The sequence below is a fragment of the Hippichthys cyanospilos genome, chromosome 5 (genome assembly GCF_059441005.1).
Source record: "Hippichthys cyanospilos isolate Australia breed blue-spotted pipefish chromosome 5, RoL_Hcya_1.0, whole genome shotgun sequence".
Taxonomy (NCBI): domain Eukaryota; kingdom Metazoa; phylum Chordata; class Actinopteri; order Syngnathiformes; family Syngnathidae; genus Hippichthys; species Hippichthys cyanospilos.
This window is the reverse complement of record NC_142373.1, coordinates 5,629,965-5,648,350: the sequence shown is the minus strand read 5'-3', so window position 1 is coordinate 5,648,350 and position 18,386 is coordinate 5,629,965. Positions and strand designations below refer to the sequence as shown.

General features: G+C 41.0%; 1 protein-coding gene and 1 long non-coding RNA gene across 4 annotated transcripts in view; one reads left to right on the top strand and one right to left on the bottom strand.

Annotated features, from left to right (window-relative positions):
• LOC148423242 (glycerol kinase-like) overlaps window positions 1–18,386 on the top strand; it is a 45,824-nt gene that overhangs the window by 26,478 nt on the left and 960 nt on the right. The window contains exons 9-19 of one of the 2 annotated variants that reach the window (XM_088415723.1): window positions 1,418–1,453; window positions 10,540–10,607; window positions 10,686–10,728; window positions 10,823–10,903; window positions 10,980–11,058; window positions 11,185–11,281; window positions 11,383–11,467; window positions 13,669–13,789; window positions 17,595–17,738; window positions 17,817–17,903; window positions 18,241–18,363. In XM_088415723.1, coding sequence (XP_088271849.1) covers window positions 1,418–1,453; window positions 10,540–10,607; window positions 10,686–10,728; window positions 10,823–10,903; window positions 10,980–11,058; window positions 11,185–11,281; window positions 11,383–11,467; window positions 13,669–13,789; window positions 17,595–17,738; window positions 17,817–17,903; window positions 18,241–18,363 — 964 coding nt within the window. The remainder of the gene's footprint in view (window positions 1–1,417; window positions 1,454–10,539; window positions 10,608–10,685; window positions 10,729–10,822; window positions 10,904–10,979; window positions 11,059–11,184; window positions 11,282–11,382; window positions 11,468–13,668; window positions 13,790–17,594; window positions 17,739–17,816; window positions 17,904–18,240; window positions 18,364–18,386) is intronic. The other variant, XM_088415724.1, reaches the window with a different exon arrangement.
• On the bottom strand, window positions 11,586–13,452 carry LOC148423243 (uncharacterized). 2 transcript variants are annotated; one of them, XR_015865725.1, is made up of 3 exons: window positions 13,225–13,427; window positions 13,059–13,158; window positions 11,586–11,825 (listed from the first exon to the last, which is right to left on the bottom strand). It is a non-coding gene; the product is annotated as an uncharacterized LOC148423243 (long non-coding RNA). The 2 variants fall into 2 exon arrangements; XR_015865724.1 differs by having other exon boundaries at window positions 13,059–13,452.

Below are 18,386 nucleotides of genomic sequence, written 5' to 3'. Positions count from 1 at the left end.
TATTTTTACGTCTTCATTCCATGTTGGTGGTCAATAATCTGTTTCATAGTTGTGGTTTGATTGCATACTCCGTTCACAAGAAGATAAAGAATGTACTGATAAGTGTTTGTTATTCCATAATGTTTCTGCTTCAGTAGCTTTCCCAATGGCATTTTCATTAGCATAATCAGGCAAAACATGAAGAAACAATGTTTGTAAATAGCACTATGAGTATAAATTTTAAAAACGAAGTGCTGTGTAAAACTAATAGTTGTGATACCCCATTGCTTGTTGCAATAACTTCTACGCTTGAATGTGTCTTTGGTCCATGCACCAGTCACACAAGTTGACAAAATAATCTATAACTCAATTATGAAAGAAAAAATAGGTTATCTCAAAGCTACGAGAACATTGGAGTTGTCAAGCGGCTCTAAACATGGAAACTAGTGTTTTGTTCAGTTCACATCGTCACCGGACCGTGAGCGAGAGGTGTCATGTGATTAAATCAGCCTGTATAACAGAGCTTGGAATGAACTGAAATTAGATATTGATTCCTCAAAAACGCCTGAACAGGGAGGCAAAACAGTACAAACACTAGCCAGCATTTACATTAATTACTTAAAAACGCCTGAAGAGAAAAGTAAAACAACACAAACACTAGCCTACTCTTATAGGACATGACAAGTTCATTATTTTGGGTGCAGCCCATGTGGCCCGGTACCAGTAAATCCACGGGCTGGTACTGGGTCATGGACAGGCGGTTGGGGACATCTGATTTAAGGTGTCTTCAAACTTTAGACAGCCGGCCTTTTTAAAGAGTGTGACAAGGAGCAATGGTTAGCTAACCCCACCCCCACCGGCCGTTTGGGGAAAAATTGAAAAGCATTTTTTTTACTCTGTACTTTCGTGTAACATAGTACATTGATTTATTATTGTCAATGAAACTGAGTAATAAGAATAGGTGAAGATTCAGAACACACCAATTCTTTGTGATGTTTGTAAAAAGCTGATTTATCATTCCTGTAATTAAGGAAGCTCATTTAAATCATTTTTTAAAATAGGTTTTCCAGATTCCTGTTCTAGTGTGCACTTTAAGTCATTTTAGTTTAACCCATATCTCATTAAGTGGCGAATGCATAGACTTCACTATTATTGAAGTCTATGGTCGAGTGTTTACAATTGCAATGTAATGTATGTTGTACAAACATACACAGCACCAAAACACATATTGAAGATGGAGTATATTGTTAGCTCAAACCATACTTGATGGTATGGTATGGTATCATTTAGCCCAAAATGACTATGCTATTCATGTCATTAATGTCATTGATGTAAGAAGGCAAATGTGAGACATGTAATTACCTACCTTTTTTTTTAAATCAAATGGATATAAACTGTCTTCAAAATGTTAACCAGACTTTTCATGTCCTCTCACCAGAAAACAACCAGCCTTGAAGGTGTTCCAATCGCTGGGGTAAAACGCTCTCAATGTTCAATAACTATTTTAAGAATGTGTGCTTTCTTAGTGTTTTACTGAAGTGACTCAACTGCATGGTCCAGACCAAAAAAATGAGATCTCATTATACAATACAAAGCCCAGATCATGTCAAGAAGAATGAAGCATGTCAAGAAGAATGAAGAATGAATGATTCACGAACGGATGCCATTTATTGTCACTGTACAGCATATGACGAGATAGGAGAGTTCCTGATGTTCAGTGCATACATCAAGATAAAAAAACAAAACAAAACAAAAGGGAAAAACAATATGTAAAACGGTACAGGGTACATACTGCACAGGTTGTTGACTTAGCATCTGTGCTCTGAATAGTTAATTGCATGGACTGAGGAGTTAAGAGTTTAGAGTGGTGATCGCGCTTGGAAATAAACTGTGTTTTAGTCTATTGGGTCTTGCGTTTGTACATTTGTACCACCTTCCAGATGGCAGAACCCTAAACAGCTGAGTTGTCAGGGTGTGTAGTGTCCTTAATCATGTTGTGAGCTCTGCTGAGGCACCTGAAGGAGTACAGTAGATGTCAGCCAATGAGGAGAGAGTGCAGCCAATGTTTTTCTGTGCTGCTGTAACTGTTCTCTGAAACCTAACTCTGTCTGATAGAGTACGTCAGCAGGCTCTCAATGGACAAGTGGTAACAGGCCAGTCACAGCTTTGTGTCCAGGTTGTTTTTCCTGTGGACCTTCAGGAAATGGGGACACTGCTGACACTTCCTTAGGACTTCTGAGATGTTGATGTCGATGTAAGAAATTCATTTTCACAGTGTTAATTTTTGTTGCGAGAAAGATTCAAAAGAGCCCATCACTCTAAGTCCAATTTGATGTGAGATAGGAAGGCCATAACGTTTTTCTTGAAGAAATGAAGGCAATTTGTCTGTAAAATGTACGCCCAGATAGTTGAAGCCTGAGTTGGAGATCTTGAATGGGAAATTTTCAAGTGGGTATTCCCTCGCCTTCTCATTGACTGCAGACATCTCACTCTTACCCAAATTCAGTTTATATCCTGAAATTCCCCCAAAAGCTTCCGGGACAGATAGGGCTGCAAGAATAGAATTGGAAAGATCTGACACAAATAGCAAAAGATCATCATCATATAAAGCCACCTTAAGCTTTACATCATACCTATTTCAACCACGAATGCCAGTTTCCGAAGGCTTCATTACAATGGCAAACAAAAGAGTGCTCAAGGAGCAACCCTGCATCATGGAACAATAAAGATGCAAACAGATGTAATGCTATTTGCCCTAATTGCAGCTTGTGGCCACGCACATAACAGCCTCACCCATGACACAAATTTCTCCCCAAAACTAAATTTCCCCACATTAAAAAATAAACAATCCCATTTGACTCTGTCGGATATTAAGGTTTCCAGTAAAGCAGTTGGAGAGGAGTTATAAATCGAATTGAAAACCTTCCTGACATTGTAAAACGAGTGCATATTGCGGATAAATCCAGTCTGATCCGAGGATATGATCAAGGGTAAGACTGTTTCTAAACACTGGCCAGTAATTTGGACAGCAATTTAAAATCCACGTTCAGCAAACTAAATAGCAAACTAATAGGGTGATATGAGTTACACAATTTAGGGTCTTTAACGTCCTTCAAAAGCAATTAGATTGAAGCAAGAGTTTGGGGGATTACCTATTCAACAATGGAAATTATCCGCTTCAACTCCTCGGCTGTATTCCGATCTAGAGTTATCATGTTCAACTTCTAAAAAAAATAGTTCAGTCAGTCAGCACAGGAGAACAGTCAGAAGAGTACAATTATTAACATTAATTCCATTCACATTTTAGCGATTGCCAATGGATATGTCACTGCACAATCGGTCTCAATTTGAGGGATCAGTTGAGATGCAGAAATTTGACGCAGCCTAACAATTTAGCTAACAATTTCCTTGCCTTATCTCCCCGTTCATAAAAGTTGGATCTCAAGCAATGTAGTAGATCAGTGGACTGCTGTGAAATAATAATATTTGACTTGCAAAGACATTGATTCCTTTAAGTTTGGGTGTTTCAAGGTAGCATGAATGGAATCTAAAAATGCAATGCGTTGCGACAGCTCAGTCAACTTCTCTTTTTTTCACTGGTGGGCCCCATACAAAATAATCTCCCCTCTAATACAGTAAATGCTTTCATTGTTTCCCACAACACAGAAGCTGTCACCTCTGGCGTTTTATTAATCTGGAAAAAAAAAAAATAAAGTCGTTTTTAGACAAAGTTAAAGTTATCATCTAATAGTAAATGAGCAGCAAGGTGCTAAGGGAGTCTAGCATTAATATATGTCTCAGTCCATCAGCCCAGTCACCCCATTCCAGCCTAACAACACCTGATCTACTCCCTTGCCAATCACTAAACACCAACAGCTGCTACTAATCACCTGCCCAGTGTAAAACCCAGTCTCTTCCTCTCACAACTCACCAAATTGTCTCCATGCACCATGCCAAGCTTTCCGGCATTCCATCCTGTCTGTTCATCTGTAATATTGACCTTGCTTGCCCCCGACTATCCAATAGCCTGCCGATTACCCTTGATCTCCTGTTCATTGATACGTTTCTTGTCTGACTACCCATTAGTCAAGTCAATTTTATTTATAAAGCACGTTTAACAAGACTATAGTCAAACAAAGTGCTGTGCAGTAAAAATAAGTGCAAAATAGAAACCTGAAAAAAAAACAAGCAAACAAAACAAAAACACATAAAAAACACAAACGGACTAAAACATAAATAACACTGCACTTCAGGTATGTCAACTTTCAAGGTGTACTAAAACCAAGTGAGAAGATGTAAGTTTTTAAAAGGGATCTAAAAGCAACAAGGGTCTGGGCGGACCTGATGGGCAGTGGCAGACTATTCCAGAGCCTTGGGGCGGCTGCTGCAAAGGCTCGGTCACCACGAGTCTTTAACCTAGTCCTAGGCACAGCCAGCAGCAGCTGGTCAGCAGACCGAAGAGCTCGAACAGAAGTATCAGCATGCAGAAGTTCGGCTAAATAAGGGGGCGCCGGGCCATTAAGGGCTTTGAAGGTGATCATTAATATTTTTAATTTTATCCTGAAAGGAATGGGTAGCCAGTGCAGAGAGGCCAGTACTGGTGTGATATGAGAATGCTTCTTAGTTTGGGTGAGGAGACGAGCAGCTGTGTTCTGAACCAGCTGAGGCTGGTTGATTGAAGACTGATCGAGGCCAACGAACAAGGAGTTGCAATAATCTAACCTTGATGAAATGAAGCAGTGAATAATAAGCTCCAAATCTGCCTGTGTGAGATGTGTTTTGGATTTAGCGAGAAGTCTCAGCTGGAAAAAAATGGTTTTAACAACAGAGCTGATTTGTTTGTCGAATTTAAAGTCACCGTCCAGTAGGACACCAAGGTTACGAATGGTTGTGCATGCTTTAGTGCTAAGGGGACCCGGGATGTTTGTGATGGTGCTTAGGGTGACATGACCGAAAGTTATGACTTCAGTTTTAATGTCATTGAGGTTGAGAAAATTGGCCTTCATCCAGGCTTTGAGGTCACTCAGGCAGTCAAATAAGGACTGCATCGAGCCCTGGGCGGAGGTGCCAAAGGGCAGATAGAGTTGTACATCATCTGCAAAACAGTGGAAGGAAATGTTGTGTTTGGAGAAAATGGAACAGAGTGGTAAAATGTACAGGAGGAAAAGGACGAGGTCAAGAATGGAACCTTGAGGAACTCCGCAGGTAAGAGGGGCTGGAGAGGAGGAGAAAGCCCCGAGGTTGACTGAAAACGATCTTCCTGTTAGGTAGGATTTAAACCATTTAAGAGCAGTACCTGTGATGCCAACCTGGTTTTCAAGCCTTGCTAGCAGGCTGGCGTGATCCACGGTGTCAAAAGCAGCTGTCAGGTCTGGTGTTCTTGTCCTTCTTGACTTGACAGTCAACGAATAATAAAAGGTCGTTTAAAACTCTAAGAAGGGCAGTCTCAGTGCTATGGCTTTGTCTGAAGCCAGACTAAATTTTTTTCATGGATACCGTGTTCAATTAAAAAGTCCTGTAACTGGTTATACACGACTTTCTCTGAAACCTTAGATAAAAAGGGAAGCTGGGAGATAAACTAATCGTTGGAGAGAATAGCGGGATCAAGGTTATGCTTTTTTTATCAGCGACCGCACCACAGCGTGTTTAAAGACAGCCGGGACACAACCGGTCGTAAGGCAAGTATTAATTTGCAGTGATACAGATGGACCAACAGAAATGAGTACATCTTTAAGTAATGTGGAAGGCCAAGGGGCAGCGTGGGGATGTATGGCAGAATTAAGCATATTCAAAATAAACTGTGGCTTATGGATGTTTATTTTTACAAGATTACGTATATATTGTGCTTTGGCAAATTTTTCCGCACGCTGGTATTCTGATAAGCATGAGCAGGATAAGCAGGAGGATGTCCAAGGAGACCGTCCTTCTTCCACCGCCGCTCAGTGCGTCTACACGCGGGACTGAGCGCACAAGTAGTGTCTTTTAGCAAGGTGCAGTCAGTACTTTCGGACGCTTCAGCCTGAGGGGAGCTACAACGTCAAAAATCTCGGTACAATAACAATTACAAGCATCAATAAGATCGTCAGCACTTAGATTAGAAGATTTTTTTTTTTTTTTTAAATACGGTTTTGTGCCCACTCTTCATCTCTCCCCAGTGTGTGTGCTTGCCAGGAGTTGCTTACAATATTAAGTCACCGTAATATTTTTCATCTCAATCAGGTGTTTGTACCGGGGAACTTCCTCAAGCAATAGTTCGTCTGCCATGTTTTCCACGCAGAAAAAAAATTCCAGAAGGTACACGTTGGAAAAAAAAATGGCCACCTGGACTTCGCACCAGAGGGGCATGGTTGCCAGTATGACATAACCAAGCCTTGATGCCACCCTTTTCGCTGTTGCTGCAGGATTTGCTCGCTTGCTATTTCTTAAGCAGAATAATGTCTTAACCTTGCGTTTGCCCCTGGTGGGAGGATAACAAAGTGCTTGAATTGACATGAATAAGTAGCTGGTTTTTTAAATGTTAACATCACAGAGGATTCATCTTGGCCAATATTGTGATCATGATTAAAATTCGATTAATTAAAAATCGAAGAAGCCCTAGTCACGAGGCACTCAGTGAGGAGATTGATCATCACGCATAGAGTATGTAATGTTGTCTTCTATAAGAGCCAAACTGAGCGTAGAGCAGTGTTTCTCAAATAGTGGGACGAAGCCCACTGGCGAGATGATGCCAGCAGGGGTGCGGATGACTCAGGGAAAAGGCCTTATTTTTGCCATGTGAAGTGTAATTGAGATAAAATACAGATTGGCATCTTTTGCACTATAAATGCACTATAAATACGGTTTTGTGCCCACTCACGATACCGTTCCGCATTTTTGAAACGAGTGAGGCAGACCAATAGCAGACCACCAACTCCGTGAGGAGATGCCGAGCAATAGCAGACCAGCATTGTAGTGGCAAGTTGCATGTAGGCATTGACAGAAAATAAGTGCAATTACCTAAAAACGTCTGCAGATGGTGACAAAACACAAATACAAAGCCCCTAGGGTCATGACAGTTGTTTTTGTCGCGAAACCAGGAAAATACCATAAAGAGGGGACAGAAAAAGTCAGTATTTCACATCGCAACATTAAATAAACGTAAGCCAGGGACGCTGTAACATGGGGTCCACTGTACTTACCCAATTTTTATGGATAATAATCTTATTTATGGTCGGCGTGTGTGTGTGTGTGTGGGGGGGGGGGGGGGGGGTGAAATGTTTTCTCTTTCCTTCAGGGGGCTTTGCAAAATATAATTGAGAAGCACTGACATAGAGCAAACAGCAGATAGGCTCTCAAACAACACTTTTGCTGACATTAGCCCCTTTCACACCAAACAGTCCAGGAACTCTTGAGTTCCTGGTCGCAGAGGTTCCGGGTCCAAAGGGTCCCACAACCTTGCGTTCATACTGAGGGACAGCAGAAGGGGTAGCTTATTGAAATTGGACTGATGATATTAGGTGGAGGGGGTTGAACTCCCCCACCCCCCTGTCACTAAAATGGTGAATGACAAGCAGGATGATGAACTAAAGAAGCTGCCACACACTGCATGAGAATGGAGCCTAATTAGCTGTCTTTATTTGCAGCTCTGTTAACACAATATAAATGTTAGGCGTAAAGGTAAGGGGAGCACTGCCCTAAGGGTAAAAAAATGATTCCCAATGCTGCTGCCTTACTACTAAACAGCACAACATGACGGGACCAATGTGTAGTCAAGTCTTATTTTTTCCCCCCCTTTCGCGTCACGCTTGCTTTACCACAATTCTCCCTCTCTTTCTCGCCCACGTCACTCAAATGCGTTAACTCAGACACATCCATTCAAAACAGAAAACAAATATAAGTGAAAACACCATACATACTAAATAACATGTTACACAAGCTATCAACAAAACTACGAGTTGCTGTCGGAGCTAGCACGGTGTCAGCTAAAATTACACGAGGAAAAGGGCCTTTTGCACGAACAGCAATCGGCGGGGGTGGCTGTGGGTTCTTTTCGGGAGCTTCCATCGTGGAGAGCTTGCCAGAGGAGATGAAGACACTCAGCTAAGGCGGGCGCCGTCGGGAACTATTTCCGTGTGTCCCAGCATGCGCTTTGAGATGCAGCGCTTTCAGGGCAGTGCATGCCACGGACTAAACTCCGGCTGTCTACTGTCATAAATCTGCTTCAGTGGTAACTTGCTGCGCTCCTGGATGACCAAGCTTCTCATCATATCTCTAAGGAAGAGCCCGGACACACTACTGTACAAAGGAAACTCATTGTCGCCACTTGTATCAGGGATTTCTTTCTTCATTCCTTGGGTGAGGATAGGAACATAAAGACGCTGAACCTCTAGTTGCTCCTAATGCTGTGTCATCATTATGTAAATGACTACTTAGTGCAGGGGTGTCCAATTTTTTTGCAAAGGAGGCCAGATTCGGTGTGGTAAAAATGTAGGGGGGCCAACCTTGGCGGGCAATCTTTACATATTACAGCAATTAATTTACATTTCAGCGAGCCGTTCTGTTTCACATTTTCTTTTTTATTTTAGTTTCAGCTATCTTAATTAATCATGTGTTTTGGTTGATTTGAAACATGCATATCAAAATTGAATTGACACTAAATATTGAAATTGAATATTCACTTAACTTCACTTTAACACTAACTTTTTTGTAACAGTTCACATTTTCTTTTTTATTTTAATTTCAGCTATCTTAAATAAGCATGTGTTTTGGTTAATTTGAAACGTGCATATCAAAACTGAATTGACACTAAATATTTAAATTGAATATTGACTTAACTTCACTTTTTAACACTTGAACTTTTTTGTAACAGTTGAACGGAAGTAATTGTACTCTTGGGTGCAAATTACATTTGAAACATAAAAAAATATCTCACCATGGCAGCTTAATATTTATAAAAATTGTAAACACAATAACAGAGAAATGAACAAGTTATAGTCATATCAACAAGTGCAGGGCTCTTTTGAAATGACATTAGTAACTATAAATGTTGATTAGATTTTGAAATGGGTATTATTCTGGAGTGAAAAGTCAAAAAAAAAAAAAATTCAGAGTGATCGTAAATGAGAAATGACTTGTCCGCATGAGTGTGATGGGTGAAACTGAGATCTGGAGTGCAGGACAAAGGCCAGGTGTGGCTCTATCGCAGTAGTATAGATGCGCAAGATGTCTTGTAAGTGAGAGTCCGATAGCCGTTTTCTCACACGGCTCTTATTTAAGTTCATAACCGAGAATGTCTTCTCACACAAATACGTCGACCCAAACAAGCTTAGCATTTTCTTACCAAATGCTCGAATCTCTCGGACTTGTCCTTATCCAGCTGTCGGTAAAAGTTGTAAAATATTGCTGCTGTGAGATTAAACTAGCTTCAAGATGTTTCAGTTTCTTCCTGCATTCATTACCTATGATCTTGCCATATATATCAGCATGTTTTGTTTGGTAATGTCGCTTCACATTGAACTCTTTAAAAAAAGAGTCATTGTCTCCTTACAAATGAAGCAGACACAGTTGTTCCGTATAGTCCGGTTTCCACTCATCCTTGAACCGTCGGCCCTCGCAGTCAACTTTCCTCCTTTTATTGATAGTCGCCTTTTTAGAAAGCTAGGGGCTCATACAGTCAATTACTCATATACTAATTTGCTGTTGAGCCTATAGATTGCAGCAATTAGCACATGCAGGTAACGGCGCTGCTGTCCAATGTATTCATTCTCCATGCGGGCCAGACGTTATTGATTTTATGACACAGGCTGCGGGCCGCATTTGGCCCCCGGTCTGGACTTTGGACATGCCTGACTTAATGTAAAGCGCTCTGATTACCAAAAGTAGAAAAGTGTTATATGAGTCAAAAGTCCATTTATCAAGTTCATAAACGGACCAGTTAATAAAACGTCATTTTACATACACTGCACCAATCCACCTGTCTATCTCCCCTGTGGTATCACTCCATTCTGCACTCACTCATGAACAAGACTCAAGATACCAGAACTCCTCCAGTTGGGGCAGCATCACCTTCTCGACCAGTTCCAAATGAGGACCGTGATCGCAGATTTGGAGAGGAAGTTACTTATCAGGTTCTTGAAAGAGTTTGGAAGGATTCTCATGTAATTCTCCTCGGTTATTAACGTTCTTGAATAAGAGTACAATTTTTGGTTACTCTTCCAAAAGAGTGTTGCATATGTTTAACAGATGTACAGTATTTTTGAAATCACTGACATTGTGAATGTGAAGAGTTGTCTGTCTTTATATGTCTCAGGTGTCATGGGTGGTTTTTTGTTTGTTTGTTTTTTATTTTACTCAGGCAGCTCACTTACAGCTTCTTCCAATCCTGTCTCTCAACAAGATAATGTTATCAGGGAAGAATTAATTGATCTATTTTTCCTTTTTATGTGTGTGTGTGTGTGTGTGTGTGTGTGTTTTTTAAGTTAGCATGAACATTTAAGATGTAAAACTGGTTCTTATTCAAATTGACTTTTAAAATTTGTATTTTACTGCATGCACCTGCTAACGGCGACATGTTTCTATCAGTGTCTCGGTGACCAGTCTGCTGCTCTGGTTGGTCAAATGTGCTTCAAGGATGGTCAGACCAAGAACACGTACAGTACATCACTCACAATGTGTCTTTGTATCTCACAATTGTTGATTCACCAGATTATTTTTTTCATTCTGTACAGGTATGGGACAGGTTGCTTCATGCTCAGAAATACAGGAAATAAGGTACACATCGTAGAACATAATGTAATGTAATGTAACATAATTTTGCCATCACTTCTTCTCATTGGCATATTGAATGTTTTTGCAATTTTGCCAGCCTGTCATGTCAGAGCACGGCCTACTGACCACAGTGGCTTACAAACTGGGGAGAGATGAGCCTCCTTGTTATGCACTCGAGGTTTGTGAGTTCTTCGAATTGCCATACATTTGCTTGATGTAACCTACTCTTTGGCTGGTTTCTGTCTGTCTGACAGGGTTCAGTGGCCATTGCTGGGGCAGTAGTTCGATGGCTCAAGGACAATATGGGCATAGTGCAGTCCTCCGCAGAAATTGGTACATTGATTTAAAAACAAAAAAACTCATTAAATGTTTTTTTGATTGCTTCTTTGTATGTATGTACATAAACTTTACAGTGAAAACATTCAATTACGATCATGTCCTTTCTCATCCTCATTTCAGAGAAATTGGCTGCTTCAGCAGGGACATCTTATGGCTGTTATTTTGTGCCTGCGTTCTCCGGGCTCTATGCACCGTATTGGGAGCCCAGTGCACGAGGGTGAGATATACTGAGTGCTTACTGTGATTTGACCCTGAAGGTGCATTTATATTTTGTGCTGCTTTTTTTTTTCCCCCCAAACAACCTTACATCTTTTGTAGCATCATCTGTGGACTCACACAATTCACCAACAAGAGTCATTTGGCTTTTGCTGCTCTTGAGGCAGTTTGCTTCCAAACCAGAGAGGTAGTCATAATCTTTGTATGCCGTTTCAGATTATTTGCTGTTTTTTTTCATTGCTATAATTGTAATGACAAAACATATCGGCTAGTTTCTATATGTGGCAACGAGTCCGAGGCAGAGGTGTGGTTCCAATATTTTTATTGTGCTTTCTTCAAACAATAATTAAAATTAGTGGGAGTACTTAAATAAGGCTGGAACATCCTTGTCCGGTGCACTGGAGAGGCGAGGCACTTCCAGTCAATTAAAACCCACCACCTAGTGAAACACACGCACACGCACACTGGTGAACAACAAAAAATAAAATCACCAACACTGAAACTGGAAGCCCTCATCCAGTGATGCCGGTGGTGAGGTTCCAGCCCTGTAAAAGACAATTTAAAAGCGAGTAAATAAATAGTTTCGCGAACCAACAAGAATGGCTAAAATACTAAAAATCAACCCAAAATGGGTGTTAAGAGTCCAGTAAAACAGATCCCAGTCCGAACTTGGGAGAGGGCGCTGGCTCCCGCCCGGCTGAGACGTAGAGCACCTCCGGCTGGATACTTAGGTAAAGTTGGCAAGATATTGGCAGATTCGGACTTTCGCGATCAATACCTCTGACAAAACGTCGTCGAAACACCAAAGTCGCCTTTATGCCTCCTTCATAACACGGACTACCAGTTACAATGTCAAAAAATACATTTGTAAAATATTTAAACCGTTTCTTTCGGTGAAAAGACGCAATTGATCTCTATGAGCAGCAGAGGCTGGGCGGGTTGGGTTAGGGACTCAAATCACCACACACATCAGTGACATCCCTCCCATTATGCTACATTGTCTGGTTTTCAAATTAATCCCTTTGCCTGATTTTAAGGATTTTGTTAAATGATTAATGATCAATATTTACACATATTGATCAATAGCTCTGCTGTTGGTTGGGTTAGGGACTCCCCAAATCCCCCAAATTTATCAAAATAATTTATTTAAAAAACGAGTGTTGTAGTGTGATCATGAAAATGTGCCCAGTGATTTTGGACTCCTTAAACAATATTGTAGCTATAGATGAATATTCAGTTTATTATTTTTAAGAACAAAACTTGACAAATTAAACAAACGCTTTTTTTTCAATCCAAAAGCACTGTCCCAATATGATTATGTTAATGTATTTGATGTGTTCGTTGAATTCATATTTACAAATTGTGGCGTTAGTTTTTTTTCCCCTCCTTGTCTAGTAATTTGCTGACGGTCCCTTGCGCACACGCCCAGCCTCTGCTGCTCATAAAGATCAATTGCGTCTTTTCACCGAAAGAAACGGTTTAAATATTTTACAAATGTCTTTTTTGACATTGTAGCTTGTAGTCCGTGTTACGAAGGAGGCATAAAGGCAACTTGGTGTTTCGACGACGTTTTGTCTGAGAGGTATTGATCGCGAAAATCCGAATCTGCCAATATCTTGCCAACTTTACTTAAGTAGCCGACTTGGACGTAAAGGTCCCGTAAAACCAGCTAAACAAAGCAGCAGCGGCTAAGACGCTCAATGTCTGCTGCGCAGGGAAATACAAGAAAAGATCACGCACCACAGGAAGAGACTCACCCATATAGAGCGGATACTCACATCAATGGGGAGCACAGCCGCTCATTCGGCTGTGTTGCCGATCAAACTGGGATTAGCAAAGTTTGCTGCGTTGTGCCCCTCAGGGCCTTACTTTAACAACCTAAAATCAAGATCCGGATATCAATTTGGCTACGGCTAGTACAAGGCGGTAGCCAACAGACATTACCTTAAATAACTCAAAGATGCCAATGGGAGGTACCCCGGAAGTAAGTAGACCGCTACGTATATGCATCAGTGAAGGGGCAAGAGTATGACTGTGTTTTATAGCGAGGCCTTGATTGTAAATTGGCCACCGCTGTGAGGTGCAGGGTACAACCCCTGCCACCAGGAGGCAGCTCTAACACCTCATTCCACATGTACAGTATACTCATCTTATAATTACATTAGGTGCTTCTTCGATTTGTATTTCACAGTGATACCTATTATTATGTATAGTGTAAATCAAGCTCAGAATCTGTGTAAATTTCAGTTAGATAGCCACATAAAGTGCAACTCTTGTCTTTTCTTTTATGTCAAAAGAAGTGATGCTATCAATCTTAGTAACTCCATCAAGATTCAGGTTATTATTTTGTAAGCCTCTACTGAAATGTACGTCACTCTTGTTTATCAGATACTTGACGCAATGAACATGGATAGTTGTGTCCCTCTGGTGCAGCTGCAGGTGGATGGAGGCATGACGGCTAACAGATTACTGATGCAGCTGCAAGCCGACATCCTTGGCGTGTCTGTAGGTAGGAAGGCAGACTCTTGATCTGAGTTAATACAAAGGTGAAATGTGAAAAATCTTCATTCTATGCATATTATTTAAGACAAATATTACAGCAGTACTGTACACATATTTAATTAAATCTTAAACGATAAAACCTTAAAGTGAATCCTCTCATATCATAACAATACACTAGAAATTTCAATGTTGTATTACAAAAGAAATCAAGGTAAAAGTCAGATTTCCAAAGCTACAAGTCACGTGATCGGCTCCCGGAGACCAAGCTGTCAATCAACGTGCTTATAAGCACATTTGTAACGTGTGTGTGTGTTTGTGTGTGTGCGTATGCTGAGCTGAGTGCACACAAGCGGTTACAGGAGACAAGGAGATGAACGCTAGCTTTGGGATCCTCTTGCCTTTTGTAATGAATTGAAATTTAAAGTGGAAACTCTGCATTTTAATCATGTTCGGTAAGCTTCTTGTTACCAGTGATGGGAAGTAAATACTTCATTACTGTACTTTGTAATGTTAGAAGTATTTTTTTCTGACAACTTTTTTACTTTTACTCCCTGCATTTAATACATATCTTATATTTTACTTGCTACATTTTTTTAAATGCCTCGTTATTTTTTTTTTAATTCACAATAATTAATCAATCAAATTTATTTGTATGCAGGGCTATTTGTATAGCCCTGAATCACAGAAGTCTCAAAGGGCTTCACATATGAAAAGAGGTCATGTCGAGACTTCATTATACAGAAGTCATAGAGAGATATCTTTTTGGTGTAAGGTACACAACAGCATCCCCTGTCAAAGCTCCCAGGAGGGGAAGGAAAAACTCAAAAACCCCAATTTGGGGAAAATCAGAAACCTTCAGAAGGGACCACAGGTGGGAGGAAGCGGTGTGTTGGAAGCCAATGCAGGTCAGCTAGAATCGGAGTAATATGATCGATCTTTCTCGTCCTTGTCAGGAGTCCCGCTGCTGCATTTTGTACAGACTGCAGGCTTTTGACACTGGACATGGGAAGCTCAGAAAACAAAACGTTACAATAGTCTAGGACGTAACAAATGCATGAATTATTGTTTCAGCATCGCTAGGAGAAAGAATAGGGCGAATTTTTAAGTAATGGGGCGAACTCTTAAGTAATGGTTGAATGACGGCCGTTTTAAGAGCTTCAGGTACAATGCCAGAGGAGAGCGACAGATTGATAATATTCAAGACAGATGACCCTAAGATCGGGAATAAGTCTTGAACGAACCTTGTTACTTTTCTTTTAGTATCTTTGCCTTAACTACGTAAACCGTGTATGACCAATCAGGCTGGCAGCCGCTAAATTAAAAAAAACACAGGGAAGAACCACAAATGTCAGCGCCACATAACCTGAAGAGCAGAGAAGATAGCAGTAGCTTGCCTATGCTTAAAGCTAACGTTGAATAAGACACGGACAAATAAGCATACTTGAAGGGTTTCTTCGCATTCATTGGGGAAGCCAAAATGACTCGGGGTGTTTGCCTTCAAGAACTCTCCGTCGAATCTTAGAAAGCACGATAAGGTAAGTTAGTTAAATGCCGCCGGCGTTATTACGTTGGTTATTCGCTAGATAGCATGGATACGTTCGCAATGTGGCTAACGTTAGCTAGTGTTGGAAGGCACGCCTTTTTGGGTCCTTCCGTGTGTTTTTCCAATTCCAGGTTCGGGCAATAACTGGATTCCAGAGGCATGAAATAAGACAAACACTTCGAAGTTTATAATGCAGAATATTCTGGGCACTAATGTGATGTAGGCAAAGGCTGTGATCGAGGAGTTTGGGCAAAGAGCATATTCAAGGCAAGTTCAATTATACTCTTAGCAGGGAGGTACCGAAATTTATCGAAACAAAAAATATCAAAACAAAACCGAAACTGCTTTGGTATTTTTCCACCTGGACATAAATCTGAGCAAAACTGGATGCAGCTGGTTTGATCAGAGTGCTACTAAGCCAAGGTCATACAGTTATAAAGCAGCCCACAAGCACGGCTAAAGATGTTATGATTCAGTCTTCACTATGTATGTTATGATGCAGTCTAGCTAACTTTTTTGTTTTTTGTGACAAAGATCTATAATCTCTTTGGTTTTATCTTCTACCAAGGTAAGAAACCCTATTTAGCAGGGCTACCCCATACCAAGCAAAATTGTGGGGATTTTTCCAGCATAATTTGTTTACTTTAATTTATCTGTGCCTGGGTGCCTTTAACTTTTGATTATTCCGGTTAAACAAAACAGAAATGCTCTTTCCCTAAATTTAAGATTAAATATAATATGCATATTAGGCATTATTAAAGTTGGCTGCAGACAACTTCCACACATTCCAAAGGCAGAAATATGAAAATCGAAAATCATTTTTACATTTTATTTTATTTATCAGTTTATCACACTGTTGTGCAAATAAGGAGAGCGGAGTTTGAAAGGAATTGAGCACTTCAACTTGATTCGTTTATACTTTTACATTTTTTTTTTTTATGTCCTTGGCATATGTATGTGTCTTAGTTGCATTGTGAAAATCTATCTGCATCACACTTTTATGAACATTTCGACTTAAGAGCGTGAACCGCTGAGTTTTTTGTCCCCCACTTACGAACAAACCTTCCGTCTTACGAACAATAAGGCATGCGGGCCATTGTATTCGCATTTTTTTTCGCTTTGCTCCGTCAATTTAATCAGAAGCTGACGCTCTTCACGGCTATGAACGCTATTGCTCTTACAATGTCACAGTCACTGTCTCAGTCACGGAGATGCTATTGGCCGGCGTCACGTCAATCACAGAAATGCCGATAGGCTATTGGCCGAACGCCTTTATCCAGCTTGATAGCACAGCTGGTCGGGACGGAAAGAAGGAGAGAAAATGAGTGAAAAACGGAAGGAAGGAATGTTGTGAAGACTTTGCAAACTTTATCTGTTAGACATGGCTTCTAAAATTGCAAGTGGCGGTAAAGGAAGAAGTAAGAGGATGATGACAATAGAAACCAAGCAGGAGATAATTAAAAAAATACGAAGGAGGCGCATGCATAGTTAACCTTGCTCGTGAGTACGGACGGAACCGCTCGGCAATCTTCTAAGGGCAAGACTTTCCTTGCCGGGGGACGGACCTCGCTCGACAACAAAATGGAGAGGCATATTCTATTATGGATTAAAGAGAAGGAAATCGCCGGTGATATGTTTTATTTTGAGAAAAGTTCTTGTTTAAGAAAATAAATAAATAAATTCTGCGGGTTGGTCTGCTCACCTCCGACTTCACTCAGCTCAAGTCACATTGCCCCAGAGGAACGTGTCATTTATCCTTTGTATATCCATGGTAATTAAATTAACTGTACAGTAGATTATGTTACTATTTTTTAATATGTGTGTTAATACGTGATGGTTTTAGCTATGGTTTTACCGCGCGTTGCCAGTCAATGTATAAGTACAATGGACCTCGCTATACTACATCAACGAAATGATCTGCTCACGCATGACACGTTAACGCTGATATGCTATTGCTCTTACAATGTCACAGTCACTGTTTCAGTCACAGTGTCAGTCACGGAGATGCCGATATGCTATTGGTCGAACGCCTTCATCGAGCTTGATGGCACAGCTGGTCGGGACGGAAGGAAGGAGAGAAAATCTGTCAAAAACGGAAGGATGGAATGTTGTGAAGACTTTGCAAACTTTATCTGTTAGACATGGCTTCTAAACTTGCTAGTGGCGGTAAAGGAAGAAGTAAGAGGATGATGACAATAGAAACAGAATAAACAAGCTGATCCCTGTGTCAGTTTTTTGTATATGTGTTCCCTTTGTCATGGTGGTCCAGTGAAACCCTTGATGTCAGAGACGACAGCTCTAGGAGCTGCGATGGCAGCAGGGGCTGCAGAAGGAGTGAAGGTATGGAGCCTGAGCCCCAATGACCTTCCTCACATCACTTCTGAAAAATACAAGCCTCAAATCAACTCGGACGGTAAGAAAGCAAAATCTGTCAACAATTTTGCAAAAAATAGCCCTTCCAAAATCAGCTCACTGTGTCATTCTCTCAAAGAGAGTGAGTTCCGATTCGCTCGCTGGAAGAAGGCTGTCCAACGCTCCATGAACTGGGAAACCACAGAGTCAGGCTGCGGTGACAATGGTATGGCATCTTTTGTCCTGATTGAGGGCCTGTCATGACTATCTAGTTCCAATACTTCATGCACTCAAATTACTGACTGACTGTCCCACCTCCACTATCTCCAACCTGAGTGGACCCCCAAGGTCCAGCTTGTCCTGCAGCTTTGCTTATTTTTTGGGCCAAAAAGGTTACCTAAGGCTGTGTGATTATTGATGATTGACTGATGATGATTATTCTGTAACACACTGCTCTCAGAGCCGACTAGGCATGGGCCAATATCAGATTATGACAGTATAAGATTGAGCAAAATAATCATAATCACACTCCTCCAGGTCTCACTTTCATTTTTGGTGCTTAGGCACAAACAACATTCAGGATCTGTCCCCCCACTCAAAGGCAGGGAGAGGCTACCCTCTCCTCTACCAACATGTATGCCCAAGCCTGCTCTGTGCCTCTCACCATGGGCAACTCCAGAGTGAAAGTGAGTCCACCATATGAGCAACT